The 21,446-nt window shown below is 27.4% G+C and overlaps 1 protein-coding gene across 2 annotated transcripts in view; it reads left to right on the top strand.

Moving 5' to 3' along the window:
• The window catches only part of LOC107165700 (uncharacterized), a 206,187-nt gene that overhangs the window by 115,968 nt on the left and 68,773 nt on the right, over positions 1-21,446 (top strand). For both annotated transcript variants that reach the window (XM_089219355.1, XM_089219354.1), the window contains one exon: positions 19,971-20,132. In XM_089219355.1, coding sequence (XP_089075481.1) covers positions 19,971-20,132 — 162 coding nt within the window. The remainder of the gene's footprint in view (positions 1-19,970; positions 20,133-21,446) is intronic.

Below are 21,446 nucleotides of genomic sequence, written 5' to 3'. Positions count from 1 at the left end.
AAATGAAGATTAAAATCAGTTTAATCGAGTAGTTATCAGTGTCAATTAAAATTATAAACATTATGTATTAGTTTATATTTTGTTTTTAAAAAGTTATTTTCATTAATTTACAAGAGAGTAAATTTATATTTATTTTTTAATTGACTTAAATATACAAGACTTTGTTCTGTTGGCTATATCTTTTGTTTTTAAATATTAATTTTGTGAATATTACAAACGCTGTGTATCGATTAAAATATTTCAATAATGTACCAGTTGTTACATTACAAATATTATGAACGTGTAAACTCATTTATTTCAATTGCAAACTATAATATACATCACAATTATAAATCAAGTTGAACTTTAAAAATCATAATATTCCTCCAGTGTGAGATGTTTGCATATGTACTCGTTAAGTTATGTTTGAACAAACACTGCTCTATTGCCACAAAATGATTGTTTAATTATTAATATAATATAATTTTAATAATAACTACTATAATATTCATACTCGAATGATTTGCATTTCGTTGAATATATACTCGTATTATCATACTAAGTTATGCATATTATCAATGTTATTACAATAATGAATAAAGTATTTAATATTTATTAACTTATCAAGACATGATATTATTAAAGACATTTAATTTTACAATCGGTTTTGTGAAAAAATATAATAATAATAATATATATATATCATATATAAACTGCATAAAGCAGTATAATGTTTTGCGTTGTTATAATATTTTCGTTCGTTTCACATTTTTACTAATGCAATATTTTATTTTATACTAGTAAACCGTATAACTTCCAATTAAATAGATAATATTCGGCTGTTATCGAATACTGCGGCGATCGATATTTTAATAACACATATTCATTATTCACTTAAGATTTACGACCGCCATAAACACCATTTGCCGAGATTTCCGAAACACGCCGTATATACAATATTATTATTGTATATGTGTATTAATATATATATGAATATATATATTTTATATATATATACGTCGAAACTTATTAGCAGTTTTTGTATTATTTATAGGCCGTAAAACCAAACGGTGATACAAAAGTTCGGCGGGGGTCAATGATATCGTTATATTTTTACTATATAGGTATAATATATCTGCAGCCTTTAGCAGCCTCCTAGCACCACCCTTTCGTCGATGGTCAACTGGCAGTGGTGAAATAGCTGTGCGTGTGTATAGAGTAACGGTATACAGCTAGGTGAATTGCAAGTGCGGGTGTAGGCAAAATATTGTTGGTCGTAGGTGTGGGAAAGGCTATCCTATCCGTCCCCAGATCGACGAAAAACACGATTTACCACACGCTAAAGAAAAAAAACCACCCCAAGTGTCGAATATATTCGACCGATATTATATTATATTTTTTCGGTTGTGTACATACATGCACATATATATATAGCTGATGTATATAAAATATATAACGCATATACAAGTATATGTATATGGACGTATATAAAATATAATATGAGCAAGGTTAAAGGGTTTGAAAAGAAGGGTGACGTGAATATATATTCGTACACATGCGATGCGAGTATACCCAATACGTGAGAGATCCATTTTATAATAGCGTTATTTTTATTGGACAGAGTTTATAGTCATGTGTGTATATATATATATGTGCGTGCGTGCGTGCGAGCGTGTGTGTGAGCACAGGGTGCGGTAGGTACGTGTTTGGTACGTGCAATCTATAGAGGAGTGGAGAAATGTTGGAAAGAGAAGGGTCCGATGAAAGAATCCTCATATTTTAGATGCAGTTAATGTATACAACAGTGAGGTCATTCGAATTAGAGATACTGTGCGACGTTGTATACAAAAAAAAAAACATTTTAAAATGTAGCGAGTCTTACGCGTGCATAATACATAATAATAAAAATATTTATTATTGAAAAAACACATTTAATATTCTACAGATTATATTGTGATGAGGTCGTATAATATCTGGGAATTTTCGTTGCTTAAACGTTCAATCGTGGGCCAGGTCCCTGCGACGTGTCGGTGAAACCTCTCGATGGAGGACAATCGAATGTAAGCTCGTTGGAATTACAGTACAATAAAAGGTGGCAAAAGTATGATTTACAACGTCTGCTATTATGTGCATATCGATTTGAACAAACATTTTTCGTGTTCCCAAAAGTATCATCGTACAAATGTTACTCCGTTAAAGACAATATACCAGTTGAGCGCAGTCTCCTTCGACCGGTCACTATTATGACGTCATGGCGTCTACATAATATATCGTTATGTGGGAAATGCACATCGCCGGATGATAATTGGTCACCGCCTGGTATATATGCTCTTTTGGAACGGAGTGCAGACAAATCAAACTCGGGGCCTCGGGGGGTTATTTTCAAGTATGAAAATGTGTATTATATATCATAATATATCGATCGTGATTTATTTATATACTTTATGATTAAATTATCACATAATAACACCTACCAATCGACTAAGCGTTTTAAGTTTGTTTTGTATGGGAGTAAATTATTTATATGTTTGTAAAGAATATATTATAATTCTTTAAATTGTATTTAACCGCGCTCTGCACGGTTAGTGTGCAGGTTATAAGGTGATTAGTGATAACAATAATAATGATAAGCAAGATATGATAAAATAAATTAATTGTAATTTGTAATAAGATATTAAGATGTAATAATATTATGAAATATGTAATATCTAGTTAGTAGTTACTAGTTATAATATAGTAGTTTAGGAATTGACATTTAATTGAATAACAAACATTTATTGTCGTTTCTTTATATTTAGGTAAGTTCTGTATATAATATAAATAATATGTAAAATAATAATAAATAAAAACTTTATATTTAGAGCAACACATTATTGGTTTGATTTGTTTGTGGTCAATTCCTGAGTAAATAAAATAGAAGTCTTATATGTTTACGATTAGTCTTAACTCATAATAATAAGATGGTTAAAGAAAGTATTGTTGCTTATTAATGTAACCTTTTACTGTAAGTACCTAAATACTCCTTTTCATGGCTAAAAAAACAACAACAACCAGGCGTGTAGCTAGGGGGGTGTTACAGGTGTAATAACACCCCCTCCCCCCCTAAGCTGTGGTATACTTAATAATTTTTTATCAAGATAAAGATGCATCATAAGCACGAATTATCTTAAATCGTGATTTACACTTATTTATCAAAATGAAGTATATTAGTTTATATTACGATAACAATAATGTAAAGCACTAAAGCCGGGATCTGGCATTAATTACTATTTTAGACCGTTCTGTGACGTTTTATCGATTACTCGTTTCATGCAAGATTTAATATGTATATCTTTTTATGCTGCAGCGTGTAAGAAAACGTTTACAACTTCTTTATTGATTATTTGATTATCAAGACGAACTATCGTATACCTACGTAAAGTTATCAATTTTGTGTTTATAATTTTTATCGTTAATTTTGAATAACACCCCCCCCCCCTTAGAAATTTCTAGCTACGCGCCTGACAACAACTGTAAATCAAAAATATTAATACAATCTTTCATAAAAATCCGTAGATTTGTGAGAAAAAAAATCGAAATAAATCTTGTTCAAACGACGAATTAACATGTTAGAACAACTGTCCGCAAATAGGTGTAACCATGTTTATTATTTTCCTCTATATCGTGTATAATTGTTGACTAATAATTTTGTATTTCGCTTCTCCATTTATTGGCACAAAATATATACACATTGGAATTTTATTCATTAAAAATAATTTTTTAACCACATAAGTAGGTATAACAGACCTTGAGCCTTAGAAAGTAAAATATACTTCTATATTGATTTTACTTCGGGGATCCGAGACTCAATATTTAAGTAATACAATACGACAAGAGTTTTGCGTATATGGAACTCTCGAATACTGTTATCGATACTTTAATAATGAAGTTCGATATTTCACCTATATATTCTTTATTGTGTCGGTTGATGTTTTTCTTTCTAAAAATCTTTTTAAGATATATTTTGAAACCTTATTTTCGCATATTATACAATAATTAATACGTCATTATATAATATTATACGTATAGGTAGTTATACGCTTATACATTAACATAGATTTCATCTTTGTGACCCATCTACGATTTCACTATGATACCTATTTTTTTATATTAAAAAAGGTGTATATATTAAACTTATATAAAATATATATTTTAATACATAATACATATATCAAACAGTTTCATAATAACATGAATATAATATACTGAAATATGCGTATATTGTGACGTGACTAACCGAAGAATAATTTATTATAACTTTTATTTTGTTTTTTTTTCTCAAGTCTACATACGCGATACGCTATGCTATTATAACCACATACTCTAAAATTAAGTAAATTCAATGTATGTAAATTATATTAATGTAATTATTATTACATCATTTCTTATACTAATGTATATTTATGTATTTTCTGACTAAAATATCACTAAATTTATAATAATATATTTGCGAAAACAAAAACAAATATTCTTATTAAAACGCGTTATTAAATATTATTTTCTTTTTACATTTAATATAATATGTTTTCTGTGCGCGTCCAAATGTACGAGATTTTAAAAATATTTTTATTACATACCGTGCTTCAAACTTTCGTTTCAGTTGGTCCACCGTGGTTTCATTCGACACGCAAAAACTTATGAAAATAAAAACTTTTCTTCCCTTTATACAGACACACACAAACCACTCACATTATATGTATATTATATAAATAAGAATAAATACGTCGTAATTTCGTGACAACGACAATATAATAACTGTTGACGGTTCAACATCGCGGAAACGGCTACGAAATGTTTTATTCGAATTAGTGTTTGAAATTATATTTTATTTTCGAATGTTTGAAAAAATCGTAACATGTATATATATTGAAGATAATTGTTTGTTTCTTTTTCTAAAATATTTTATACTAATACGATTTTGTTATTATATAATACTAAAATATTATTGGATTTTGTTTTTACCTCTGATGACTTATAAAATAATTTTTGTTACATTATTTTTTTATTGCAGTATTACGTTTATTGTATTTGAATTACAATGAAACATAAATTATCAATAGCCAATGTTTCTACAGTATATCTGCGACTAAGCCCATAAATCTAACGGAAATATTATTTCCTCATAGGAGTGTAAAGCCTTTGTATAAGTATATACTACGGTATACTTGCGATAGAGATCTCAAAGGGGGTTTGTATTTCTCCAACCAATTACCTTTTTTTTTTTTACAACAATCATAAAAAAAGTTGAAATATATCTATACACTAAATGCAATAAAAATACACGATTGTACAAATCAATAATGTATAAAGTTGTACACACAAATATAATACCAGAATGCGAGATCTCGTACTGTATGGCTATTTACACCAAGTATTAATATAAATCCATGACCGGATTAAAAATACGTCGATACAATGATGAGTTGTGGAGTTCAACAAAAAAATTAAAAACGATATATTCATACACTTCATTAAATATGATTGTATTATCGAATTCTAAATATTTGCATTTCATGCTAATTTATACGGCTAGAATATATTGTGTATACTTTGTAATAAACATGTTATGTGTATGATATGTGTATAATATACATATAAGTCGTAGTTTCAAAATAGAGATCAAAAATATATATATATTTTTTTAAATACAGATTTAAACCAGTATTCCGCGTTTTTGATTTGTTTTGTTATAAATTCTATGGATTGTACCAATATTCTAAGCATCCGCTAAATCATACGAGAAGGTGAGGAAATAGTCCCTCAAAATAAGTAGAACGGTAACAGTGTTTTTGAACGTAGAAAAATATTGAAATATTGAATTTTTATTTTACGAATTCTTAGTAAATATTTGGAAACTGAAAGTACGCCTTTTTCCTCGATATAACATTTCATTTTTCTAAATTTTAAATAAACACAATACTACATCAATCATCATTTAAATTTAAAAATTCTAAATGATAGGAAAATAAAATTTATTTTTGAAACAATTTTTAATAAAGTATATTATACGGGATGGATTATATAAAATAAGGGCCACAAGTATTAATTTGTTCCTTTTGATGCGAATCTTCATTCAAATATGGGGCGAATGAGATCCTTATAATAAAATCAGTTTAGCGTGGCATATATTTTAAGACGTTTCAGATATTATACTTGTACATTCTGGCTTTGAACTATGAGAGATAATGAAAGTGGCGCCGATATCCTCTAAAAATCTAATATGGCGAAAAATATTTTTAGAGGCCCAATATTTTAATATCGGCAAAATTGGCATACCGTGGAGAGGAACATGATCAATATGAAGCGGTTAGGTTAGGTCCTATCCTAAATTTTCAAAATATGCCGGGCAATGGCCCAACTTTAACATATATTCGGTGTCACTGATAATACAACAGATTCTATTAAATTTGTATATTATAATTTGTAATTAAATCACTCAAAGGCTTAAAGGGGATTGCGGGAGTCTTTAATTTGAAAATGTTATTACGTTACACGTACACTGTTCACAAAGGCGAAGAGTCGATATACATATTTAAGTATTAATATTTATACATTTGTTACAAAATATAAAATAATAATATCATTGGTGTATTTTGACGGGTTGATACCATTGACCTGAGAAGAAAATATTTTATGGATTAATGGGTGGGTAGTATTGAGCCATCTCTCCATCAAAAGAAAAAGGCATTTTTTTCATATTGCAATTGAATGGAAAAGTCAAAATTATATTATTTATAATTAAATATAATTTCATTTTTGTTATCATATGTTTAGTAAAATATTATTGATTTCTTCACACATGATATTCATTTGTTTTATGTAATCTATAAATTATAATCATGATTAATATGGCAGCCAGCCTGATTCTGCTATTTTAGTGAAAAACAAAATTTTTTTTTGAATGTATGTATTTATTTAAGCTATTACTAGTTGCTATTTAGTTATTTTACATTTTATTCGTTTTGTTTTAGTCTTGATAAATCAAAAAACGATATTTCTAATTGAGTGAATTATTTTAATATTATTCTTAAATCTTATTTTCAGTTAGGTTATTAGCTTACATCAAACTACATATTAGCTACATAATATAAATAAATTCAATGGGTTTTTCTTTCAATTCATTTGTACCTATAAATAAGTTTTAGAAATGTGATGATTTTATTGGTGTCATGTGCAATTGGGCTGAGGGCTTCAAAGAGATTGTCAAGCATCCTAGGTTTTTATAGTTTCAATATGGTTTCGACAGTATAGCATAGAAAGTACTTGGCTGTTTTTTTATGGCAATCGATGTAGATTTCGTATTTATTATTTCAGACTTTGATTGTATTAATTTCACAATTTTCTTGTATTGTAAACAAATAGAATATTAAAATGAATGGTAAAAGAATAAAACGAAGTGTGCTGCAAGTTTTAGACAATTGTCTATCGACAGTTTTAGTTTTAACAATGCACTTGTTATTACTTCTTATGTTCCTTAATTGGACACTCACTTACAAAAAATAACTTGCTGAAGTTTAGACATATTATAACGTATCAAATATTGTAGGTTTTGTAAGTTTTTAGATACTTTTTGTGTCCAAGAAATTGCTATTGACATTTTATTCTAGTGGGAGGAGAAATAAACAATTAGATGTTCTGAGCTCTACCTAAAGCATCAAAACTCCCAATATGTTCTCTGAATAGCCTGAATACATATAGCTAATTCTAGTGTCGTAGTGTTCTTATTTAATGTGATATAAAAATCGTAACAACTTAAGTCATACAATGATAGTAGTATAATATGATGGTTATCGAGGGTATATTTTTATTTACCAAGTGTTAATATTTTATATTTAAAATATAACAATTTTGGTTGTTACTAAATAGAATTTTACATCAATGTTATTCATAAATAAATTGTATGTTTAAATAATTTTTATGTAGTACTCAGTTTATGTTAAGTATTATAAGGTAAGATATTGTAAGGTACTGTAAATGTGATAAATTTTAATCATTGGAAGTACTATTTATGTCGGTAATTAGTTATGTAGTACCTAGATTTAAAATTATTTTATTTCCAGTTTATAAAGAAAACTCAGATAAAAAATATATAAAACAAAATTGCACTATTTTGTTCAAAAGAATCATTTCCAAAATATAATGAAATTATTTTGTTACAAAATGGATGCAGCATTGAAAATAAAGTTTTTATACAAAATTAAATTGTAATGATATTGTTTCATTTTTTTTATCCATGATTACTAATCAGTTTAAACTTAAATTATAGTACACAATACAATGTTTAACTCATTTAGAAAGTATAGTATCAAAGCGAAGCAGTTAAAGGAAAAAATAAGCGAATCAAAAATAAGAATAAAAACAACAAAAACATACAAAGTCGAATGACACAAACGGTTTAAATAAATAAAAAATAAATATTTTTTTCTCGAATAACTACTATGCATATTTAGTCATAAAAGGTCAATTTTGTTCTAAAAAATACACAATTTAATTGCATATTTTATGTGGAAGTTGACTTGATCCCTTATTTATTTTAGTTATAGTGTTTCGACGAACGGGTGTCATTGTCTGTAAGTCAAGCTTTGTATAAACCTAAAATCATTTGGATCGAGAGCTTATTGTTTGTATTGTACACTTTACTTTACGATAACCTATAAAATATGTACATATATGCGTATTGTAAGAGACGGGTGAAATAAATTTACGCAAACTAACGTTTTAATGCGAATAACTTCAACGGTGGCAAACGTGTCGACCTCTAAAGTCGTTTAATTGGTGCCCACACACACACACACACACCCTTTTTTTCTCTCTCTCTCTCTCACTTCGTACACATAATGTATATAGTATACATCGCATCGATATTTATTGTCTTCTCTCAATTCGTGTTAGTACGCGATTTTCTCCATAATCGGCACGCTATGCGTTCAAGTATATATATTATTTAACATGTATATACATAATATTGTATACACACGCACATTGTATATTATGGCTGTGCGTTTATTCGTTAACTCTCTGGTGTTGACAACCAACCGTTTGTGGATAGCAATAATAAAAGTGAAATCAAACTTTGAAAAGGGAGCGCTGCATATTTTCGAGGACGTGCGTATATATATAGTTAATTTTATTGTCACGCGGAAAACGCGCCCGATTAGCATACCTATTTCCGGGTCTGAACGAGGGTCTGCGGAACACTGAACGGTGGTAGAGATCGACGACGTCGTGTGGACATATTATTATATGTTTGTAGGTGAATATATATAATACTACCTACCTATAATGCATTGAATAATACGAGCGTGTATATTATGTACGTGGAGATGAAGGTATGCGGACATAATAGGGGGCCGACACGTGACAACGACGGTTAAAGATCACGGATTTCCGGTCATTGTTGGAATAGATGAATTGAATTCAGAACGATATTCTTTCGTATTATTATTATTATTATTATTATTATTATTATTATTATAGTCTTTTGCTTTTCTCTGTTAAAAACGATTTGTTTACTGCCACTGCGCACCGCGGTGAACGTATAATGGTGTATAGTGACTGCAGTGCGGACGAGAACGTTGGTCGTTGCGATTCTCATTCTCACAGTCTTGTGTTCTCGAAAGATAATATTATTATCTGAATTCGATTTATTTCGATTTTATAAGATATATTGAGCGTTTTTATAATATTATTTATGGAATTTTTTTAAAGATATTTCTGGAAACTAAGTTATTACGCTGCCAACACGACGTATTAAGTCAATGCAAAATGTGTTTGACGGTAGTAATTTAAATGTGATCTAATTCTAAATATAAAATTACATTTTATTTTTTTGTGAATTAAAAAAAACATGTATAATATAATATACGTTAATTATTGGGGAAATTACACGACGTACTTATTTATGTAGCCACATCCGGTATAGTTTTTGCGGAAACGTTGCAGACAATCTTTATAAATATATAATATTAACATAATATGAATTCTTGAAAATTAATTTCCCATAAAATTCGATCGTGATTGCTATTAAAATTACAATAAAATAATAGAGAGAGAGAGAGAAATTCTACAATAATTCCCACATTCTGAAACTTGTCAATTTTTTTCTATCTTGTTTAATAGGCAACGTCCGAAGTGGTAGTTTTAATTGATCTAGTTGTATAAATAAATAAGTTGTTTCATTTCGATATTAAAATATATAATACCCTGCAATATTATAACATATATATTATGAGTAACAATTGTTGTACTTAAATATAAATATAGTAATTGTTATTTATAGTGGGGGGAAATATGCAAATAACAATAAAATAATAAAAATACCCGTTTCTATGATATACAAACTGTGGTTTTAAATATTTACTTACATTTTTCCATTTTGCGCATGTATATGTATGTGGTGGCATTTTCTAACTTAAACCACTATTTTTAAAAATATCTAGATTTGAGTGATTTTAGAAACTTCTTTAATATTTCACATAACCTTTTGGTTTTGAATCAATTTGGTTCATTTATTTTTAAACCAAAATTTTGTACTTCATATTTTCATAATATCAACGAAAAATAATAATCTGTTGATGGTTTATATTTTGTTACATTTGTTTGATAGGCTTTTAACTTGATACGATGAAAACTACTTGAGTACTATTTAACATTCAGATATTCTAAAACTAAAACAAGAGTGGAAATAAGTTACCACTTTGTTCTACATTAGGTGTCGTCGACATTCAAGTGGTTCATATCATTGAATAAGTCACAGTAATAAATTTGGTAAATTTGAATTGAATGATAAATACGAAATATGAATTTGAATAATAACGGTCTATCAGACTATGTTCCTAAGTATATTTTATGATATATTTATATTACTACTAAACAAATTTATTTACTTTTAGTAACATGGTAGATTTAATTAATTTTTGTCGAAAACATTGCATTTATAAATTTTATTTTATGTCTAAGAACTATAATAAATAAAAAATTTATAATATAAGAATAGATGGACAACAGAAATTGCACATAAATAAATTATCGTTTACTTAGTTTCTACGTAGGCATGTACCTCTTTTGCCTATACATTACGCCGTTATTGTAAAATAATGGGGTTTGTACATACAAATTGGAAATAAATACTGAATTAATGATAAATGTTATATAGAATATACTAGTATGTTAAACTGAGTGGATTATAAGTATTAATAATATGCAAGTTCGTAAAAAATATGACTCATCTAAAAATTTGACTTTTTCTGAGAGAATAACAAATTGGTATGACTAGCCGATTGATGACGGCCATAGTATTAGCTATAAAAGGAAAATGTACATGATGAAATGAGTACTATAATCAACGTTCAACATTAACAGTGATGACACGTTATACTCGAAATTTGCATTTGCCAAATACATTACCTAATAATTATACGTATATAATATGTAAGTATATTATGTATTTTATAGACTGGGTTTTTATTTTATTTAAAATTGTTTTCAATAAATTCATAATAATTTATAGTTCTACAATTAAATACATTTCCATATCATCGTAAAAAATATAATGACAGCGTTTGTGATCTCATTATATTTTCAATTTCAGTTTATAAAATGTCATTTTACAAAAATGATGCTAGAACAGTCATTTTAATTAAAAATATAAATTAATTTACCGAAATGAATTAAAAAAAAAAAAAAAAAAAAACAATAGATGAATACTACGCCTAACAATATTTGAATATTCCTTTAAAATATGAGTAGACATTTGATTTTTTTCATGGTCGATCGATTTAAACAATTTGATTTTGTATTAAAAACATAGATTGTATATTGTAATGTACCGAAATACGTTTTCCTATTGTATTAAAATGTTTAAAATGTTCATTATTCTTTCTATAGCGGTTAAAAATCCCATGTACGGTGACATAGCGAAATACGTTTGGCATATTTTAAAACTTGTTAGTATGTATTATGTATTTTTTAGTAGGTACTTTTCTGAGTTGAAAAAGTGATCCATAACCTGACTCTAGAGACTTGATGCGTCCAAAAATTATATATTCTAGTACTTTGTAGATTTAAAATTTTTTTTTTAAATTGTTTACCATTTATAGACTAACTTGTATATTAGTGTATATTGTAACGTACTAATTAGTAACGTAACTAGTACGTAACTTGGAAAGTAATTTTTTTAAATTTTTAATCTGGCCTTTTAATTTTAGAATACATTAATTTTAATGTAAATAATGTACTTTATCATAATTACCTAATGTATAATATTGACTATTCAACGTTTTAAATGTGCTTAACAGTATTAATTAATACCACAATGATAAATAATGATTTATAAAAAATCAGTCAACATTATAATGTTATACAGTGAAACCTTTAAATACCGGACACTCTCGGTCGCTTAAATGTCGTCCGCTATTTGGAGGTGTCTGCTATTAAGAGGGGAAATACAGTGAGTACACATTTCACCGTTCCCAAAATTCCGTCCGTTATTTGGAGGTGTCCGCTATTGAGAGGCGTCCGTTAAAGGAGGTTTCACTGTACTTAATATTTTAGATGAAGAGTATAAACAGTGGTGTACACAGGTGGGAGAAGTTTAAGGGTTACCCCCCTCCCCCATTATCTTTTTTTCCGACCTACAAGAACAACTTATACATTATAAGAGCTGTTTTACAGTCATTACTTTATATACTTTGTATTTGTTATTAGCAAAAAGTTATTGTATAACTTATTATTATTTATATAACATCCCTCTTATTGAAAACTTCTGGGCACGCCACTGGGCGTAAATTAATATAAGGTCAATAATATTTTGTATTAAACAATCAGAATAGTAATTTTAACACTGAAACAATAATTGTTCTTTGTGTGCACTTTCGTAATTTAAAATAGTTGATTTTTTCACTATAAATTACAATTAAATGTAAAAAATTAATCAAAAAAAATAAATATATGTTTGATTGAAAAAAACACAGATAATTTAATACATAGGTTAAAACTCAATGCCGAGGATATAAATCACGATCAAAAAAGTCTTGCAAAATCTTAATCCATGTTAATATTAACTCGGGTAGCATAAAATGATTTAAGTTTTTTTTTGGAGGGAAGGAAGTTATAGAAAACGTATTGATATCAATCAAAATGTACTAGAACCAAAAATATATGGCTATGAAGTTAATATATTACAACTGCAAATATATTTCCGTGAAGTCAAACATATAAATAGGTACATAAATAAAAGACTAAAACGAGTATATATTTTACTTTTATCTAAGCATATGCAAATCTATACAAATCTAAATTTGTACATTATTACTGTTATTTCCAAATGACAAAATGTAAGCAAATTAAAATACAAATAAAAACAATTTACTTTTAATTAGTATAAGGAAATAAAAACTGGTAGTTCCATACCAAAAAATAATTGAATTTAAGTAAATTATATTTATGAAGTGTTAAGGGAATTAACCAATTTATTAAACTTGAAAAGATTATATATATATATATATATATAAACATATATGTGTACATAATACATATCACGTATTATTTTTTTATGTAAATAATATATTTTTCCAAATGATAAAATATATAATTCTCATTGATTTGAAGTCGACAACAATTTATTTGAATTATTTGAAAATATATGAATTTCGTAATAAACCAAAATAAACACAATTTTTAATCATACAAAGAATGTTTGTCTGTGTATAAAGTATTCAGATTATTAAATTTTATGTGTGATTTTAAGTCCTATATTTAATTTAGTTTATAAATAATGTAAATAAACAGTATGATGTTAATTTTCAATACTTTATTTCATATTTAAATTACCTCATTTGGTTATTTTGTACTCACGAAAACATTACACAGGTAAATTTTTGAGAAAATTGATCACCGGTAATTTTTCCTTATCAGTTTTTATAAAACTAATATTATTAAAAAAATTAATTTCAAATAAACATAAAATAATTATTTATTTCTTGGAAGTATGCTGTTTATTTGTACTAACTTGACTTAATCAATAAAAGTAAATCAATTAATTTTTTTAAATGTATTATTCACCCCTCAATCAAATGCTCTTTTTAAGAATATATTATACTATACATAGTTAACTAAGACAATCATTTTATGGTATATTTGTTCACCAAGCAGTAGGAATTATCAAAATTCCATGGGAAATGACATACCAATGACTATGATGAGTATGATGTAGCACTTTCCACGTAAATACATTTAATGCTATGTATAATACTATACATTATATTTAATGTTCATACATAATAATTATATAAAGGTGACACTTGTTCGTTTAAAAACTTAAATAAATTATAGTGGATATTAACAATATTATTAAAGTACTATGATATTCAAAATGTAAAATGTATTTAGTTTCTTGTAATAATCATAACACATTGGTTCGTCAAATTTTTCTAGTTGTACCGTATTTTATTTACAATAAAATGTAATCCATCGATTAGTTACTTGTTTCAACGTTAAACATAGTTGAATGTTTTATCATCGTTTGAGTTCGATAAAATTATGCATACAATGTTTTCATTAAAATAATTATTATATCGTAGGTATAAATGGTGCAATATTATATTTTCATAGAGTTTAATCTAAAATCAATATCTCTACAATTAACTTGAATAATAAATAAGCAACGCTTGTATAATGTTATCGAATCATACATTTAAACTGTAAATGTATTAGCTGTTCGTGTTGATTTATTATAAATGAAAAAAGAACGCTTAAAACATGCTCCCTGCAGACGTGCCATTAATATTGAATTTAAGGGTTTCGTACAATACTTAAGCGAAGAGGAAAAGTAATTTGATGAAAATTTATAAAAACGTATTTCGATTTCTGATTAGGTACACCTGATATTACATGATATTCACTATACTTAGGAAACCAATTATATGGATTTTTGAAAACTTGTTACGACATATCGAGTTCAGTGAATTTGTATTCAGACGGAACAAATCGATATACAGAAACAATAAAGTTAGTTTTCCACGATATTATATATATATATTTTTTATCTCGTTAACGATAAGGGTTCGTATTTCGGTCATCCAATAACTCTAAACTAACACACGCCACACAATGGACCGATTCTCGCCTTGTATTCGAGCAATCGTTGTTTTCGAACTAGTTCAATTATTGTACAGTTTTAGGTGGACGACAGTCAGTGTTATACCTCTCTCTACGACGATGCTTTGCCAGAATGTCCGTAGCTTTTATCGTATTTTTCCCCTCATTTTGTCACCCGATAAGGTATAAAATCCTTGTCGTTGCAAAAATAAGATCGGGTGAAAGTTCACGATGACCGACACGTGCCGAATCTGACCCAAACGTCTTTCGTCTAGCCCATAATATATATATATATATATCGTAAACACTATTCGCGTGGGACTCTATTATTATGATATTGATTGTATACCTAAGAAATGTCTTATACAATATGCATACCATATATTCAACGTCTTGTATTCTGTTCTCATCTGTATGACTGTATACTTACGATTAGTTACACACATTTATATTATATTTTCTAATTTTTTCTAATTTTTTTGATTGTAAACTAACTAAACTGTGCCATCTGTGTATACATTTAAACTTTCTATTATTATTTCATGAATTATACAATATCTGTTATATTTAAAACTGAAAATCCACGGCGGGAGAGGCTATCCAATGAACCCTCTATAGATTCAATAAGTTATTTAATTTATTTTAGCTTTTTTCAACTCTACCGTATTACTGTCTTCTGAGACGACGTGGATAGCTTTTGGAATGTATAAGTGTGGATAGATGGGAAAAAAGAGGTCACTGCAGATGATTAGTTTTATAATTTGGTGTATATTTAGTACAATAGTCATTAATAGTTGGAAGCTGCTCATCAGTTTCTATTTTAGAACTTTTGTATATCCACTGTAGCTAGTTGTTTGTGACATACAAAATGGTGTAGGATTGAAAGAAAACTGTTAGATGCATGCTTGAAATCGTTTTACAACTTAATCACCAAGATGATGCATATTATAAGATCAGGTGTGTCCTAGAGATTCATATAATGTTGATTTTGAATAGATTAAAAGACTAAATTTACATACAAAGAATCTGATAACTGGACGAGTATTGTGTACTTAACGTTTGGTTTTTAGGTGTTGATCACAAGTTAGCCGTTTGTTAAAAATAACGCTTCAATATTTCACCTGTGATGTAACATGAATGTAATATGAACATTGAAGTGAAGTTTTATGGAGTTTTTTGATTTTCTGAAGGGTGAATAAACTTCTCCAGGTTTATTTTGATTCACCAATTGGTTTCCTAGATACTCATTATCGAGGTAATTTTGAAGGACAGTTAAAGCTATAATGGGGTCTATGTCAACTGTCAGAAGCCACACTGGTCGAATTGTCATCGTAAGTAGCTTTACTTGTATTTGCTATTTTGAGAGTATCCTGCAATTTAATATAATGTGTAGGTTATTGAACAAATCTAGAGGAAATATCGGTTTCTTGGGTGACTACTGGCTACTGTAGATAGCGATAAATAATAGAGGAAATCAGTGAGTTGCAAAATGTCAAATATGTCTTTAAGTAAAGAATAGTACATAATATTTAAACATTTTAAACGCACAATAAATAAACGTGTGATGAGAACAAACATAATATAATATTAGATATATTCATATTATGTCGATTTAAGAACTTGCATTACTCTTGAGCGTAAAAAAAAACAATTTTAAAACATATAATATTACTGTGTTTCATAGACCATGATGTTAACTGGTAAATTAAATATCATATTTATTTAGTTAACTGAACAGCGTTTTTAGTGAAATGGTTGGTTAATATTATTAATAATGCTAATATTCACAGTCCTATAGTGAAATAGTATGATTTGTTTAATTTTGATAAGTAATAATAATATTTTATTATACTTAGATCATTATTTATTTTTTCATTTAAATTCTGCGTGTTAAAAATAGCAAATATCGTTTATACATATACATGCCCTACGGAATTATTTCAGTCTATCCGCTCATTAATATATTACAACAAAAAAGTATCGCACATTCTACAATCAATATAGTCCATATGGTATATTATAGTAAGTTGTAACTATTGTTTTACCATGACCACAATAGCTACCAAAACAAGAATGTTTAAGTGACAAAAGCGCATAAAATAAGATGCTTATGGTTACGCTACTCTCCATCATAATATAATATCTGTCGTTTAAATGCATTATTTATTTATTAATTATTAATATTTTTCGTTACTTTTATAGTCTTTACAATAATATGTTCGGATTTTTAACGTCCAGTCTTTGATAAAAACTGTACCATTAATATGTATATGTTTCCGAACTCTGTTTAACTTGTAATCATATTGATTACTAGCCATACCATCAACAAAATACATTATACATTAAAATTGCCTATGCCGCTGTAATTCTGTGTCGGTAAAATATTCAAGAATATTGTTATAGTTAAGACATTATGATAAATTTATTTTCGAAGATAACACGATTTGACTTACAAATTAATATTTAATCAGGTTCTACCAAGCTCCATTCCACTTAACGGCTTCAACCACATCAAATAAATATTTTACTACATGCCGAAAACTTGTTGAGCTCTAAATGCTTAAAATATAATATTATGTGCGATATAAAAAATAAACTGAACATTTGAACTTTTCTAAAAACCTTTAAAAGTATATTGGAATATATTTTATGAAATGTATATAGTATACTATTAACATGTATTGATAGTAATATAATAATTTATTTATAAATATAAGGTGAATAAGACGTACATATTTTATAGTTGTTAACACGCTTAAGTATAATATATTACATGTATACAGGTGGTTTAACTAACATCATATAATATTATGATTGTAAAACCTTAATTTATTTAGCTGAGTGAATAAATAAAATATGTAAGCAAAATATATGAACCTTTTTTTAATCCACTATAATATACTGACCTACATGTATATACCTACAATATTAATGTACAAATATGAAATAAATCGTATGTAATTTATGAATGCAAAAGAAAGTTTATAAACATAAAAATGTCATGACGATTTAATGCTAGAAATTATAAAACACTGCTATGAATATATTAAAATATAACTAGAATTTTATTGCGCTGTGTGGTAAATGAAACATGATCATTTAAGCTTTTGTGGATTACATACGAAATACATACATATTTATTAAAATATTATTTATTCAACACTAAAAAAGCAAAATCACAAGTTATTATTTAATGTTCACCAAATCATTATTCCACCCGAATATTGAGTTGAATAAAAAATGCGATTTGAAGTACACTTAATTTACTGAAAAATTAACGAATTATTAATTAATTTTTGTTAACGATTTTAAAATTTAAAAAAATATATTTTGTTCATGAATAATTTTTAAGAAAACGTCACGTTGGACACACATTCGTCTTAGACGGCTCAAAAGGCTATTTTAACTAATAAAGTATCAATTTGTTTGTATTTTATTTTAATTTTGATTCTTATTTTTATCTTAGTTTCTACATCAATTATTCTTATTGTTCTCCTTTGAAACAGATTGAATAAAACATAATAATAATAATAAAAAAAAAATGTGTTTGTAAATTACATCAAAATTAGAAAATCGATTTTGTCTTGCTTAAAAATTCTCGTTTTTCCTAATATTGAGAAAAGCATTAAGAATTTTTAATTTTTGCTTCCCAAAAGTTTATATTGTACTCTTATAAAAGAACGTACAAAACAAGGGCTTAGGTATATTATAAGAACGTAAATACAACATAATATGCACGGATATTTAAGTATTAAAGGAGTTCCATTCACAAGTATCTACACTCATTATTTCGATGTTTTAAATTTTTGTCTTTAATTATTGTGTATTACTTATACACTATACAGTTATATATATAAAAAAATTATTCTAAAAATCTATATTTTTAAGTAGTCATTAATTAGTCTATTATTTTAATATAAGAAAATTTAAATAAAACAAACTTGATAAGAATTTTTTTCATCTGCTAACGGTTTATTGATTATCATCGAATTCAAATTCAACATTTCAAAATTAAGTGCCCGTTCAATAATGATTTAAAATTGACACTTTTTGTGCAGCAAAGTGATTGCCTACTTGTCAGTTTTTTAAATTTATCATCTTGTATAATACATACATTTTTTTTTATTAGTTTTTTTTTTCGTGGATAAATTGTACTTATTTATTCACATCCAAATGAGTTTTTTTTTAAATTATTATTGAGAATACTAAAGGATTTTAACTACATAGTATTATTTCGTTGAAAGTACATAATGAAAGTATATATCGTGCAATAATACTTTAATATTCACTATACATAAATTCTCTGAACAAAATAAATACTAATTTTTTGTCAACTCGTCAATACGTATAATACTGATATTATAACTTAAATTTAGTTTCGTTTTTCACAGTGTTTGCTTTCTATAAATGTTTTATCCGTCCTTTTTGTATTATTATTTTCTTCTTAAACTTCATTTGTCCCGTATAATTTATACTCCAGTGCTGCGAAATAATGATGAAAAATATGTTAAGCGGGTACCAGATATTACATTATAACATTTAGTTTCTCGGGAACAATTTTGACCCTAATTTGTTATTTTCTCCAGGTAGTGTTTATTATTATTATTTTTATTTTTTTGAAATTTGTATTACATTTCGCGATCAAGGTAATGGTAGTTTAAAACATAAATTACCTATTATATTCCAAAAACAAAAAAAACAAAAACTGTCGGAAATATTGAACCGATATGTTTTATATACAATTTAAATATTATTATGAATGCGTTTTTACACGATAATAATACTATTTACTTACACTTGTTTTACCGTACAGTATATTAAAATTAAAAAAAAAAAATGTTTCCGTACATTTTCAGGCCAAGTGGACTTATGGACACAAGAATCGCAAGGATGCCGATGCAATCATGATTTACTCAGACAGGACTGTGCCTGCTGTGTACCACAGGGCGGATGTCAATGCGGGGCACTAGCGCTGAACCGTTGTGCGCAATGCGGTTTGGAGCAGCACTGCACGAACAGTACGTATTATATTTATGTGCATAATAATATGCTTGAATGTAATATAATTATATGTGTTTAATATTCAATAAAATTTTGTAAAAAAGGTTGGCGTGAAATATGCATTGATATTTTATATCATGATAGTACTATGTAATCCATTTCATTTTTTTTAAAGATAATGCAGCATTTATACACAAGATTTAATATATTATGTGTGCACACTATGCCAAAGCCGTATTATACTAATAACTACAAAATACGATACAATATTTTAGTTGTGATTAGGTTAGCAAACATACAAAAGTAAAAATGTGTGCGGTATCAAATTTCTGTAAATCGATACTTGAACATTTTAAATATAAATAATAGGATACGATATAAGTAGCATTTATTATACAATATTCATTATTTAGTAAGGTCGTTTGTCGACTCTATTTAATCTATCATTATAGATAGATGTGAAAACACAACAGATTTCTACATTTTTTTTTTTTTTTTTTGAGTCACTATAACGCCATTATTTATGTCACTCGTAGGGTATACGGCTTCGGGAGTTTTCCTACGATAAAAAACGATAAAATTCGTTCCGTGGCACGGAAATAATATATTCAATGACGTCCAGCCAATCGTGTTTATGGATCTGACAAACGAGTACTATGTATATAATACAGAAGGTGGTGATTCTATTCACACTGTACACTTTACAGAAGTTTTCTCAGTAAATCTACGTATTTTTGAAAAACATTTTCATTGCATTTTAAGTCATCAAAAACAATTTTTGTTTATAAAACTTGAGTTAATAAATGTAAACGAAATTTGTCTTAAAATCGGATAAAACAAAATTTTCAAAAATACAAACTTGCTTTTAAAATTATTGTTAGGATTGATTAAAAAATCACTCTATATGACAACACGCTCCCGGTGACGGAGGCACGAGCGAACCGTAGCCGCCAGCGTTTGAAGGGCCATTCTGCAATACCAACCAGCTTATATACTCAGTAAAAGCTATGTAGGTCCTAGTGGTACTTTCGAATAACCTACTGGTTAAATTATCTAACCAGGGATAGTCAACAATAACAGGGCTTCGTGAGCCGATTAGTGCAATGCGAGCATATCAACAAAGCTTAACGGATTAAAAGTATATACAGGATGATTCGTCAAACATGCCCACCCTTTTTTATTTATATAATAATAATAATAAAATAATATCTGGCCTTAAGGAATTTTGAATATATTTAAATACCATATTATCCATAATGTTGATTTTTGTAACATAAGAAGAGTCTATTGTGTCAATACAAAGTTTTTCTCAATTGAGAACTGACCTTTTC

The sequence above is a fragment of the Diuraphis noxia genome, unplaced genomic scaffold (genome assembly GCF_037042655.1).
Source record: "Diuraphis noxia isolate RWA-SAM2 unplaced genomic scaffold, SU_Dnox_SAM2 contig0002, whole genome shotgun sequence".
NCBI classification, from domain to species: domain Eukaryota; kingdom Metazoa; phylum Arthropoda; class Insecta; order Hemiptera; family Aphididae; genus Diuraphis; species Diuraphis noxia.
This window is presented reverse-complemented; position numbering and strand designations above follow the sequence as displayed.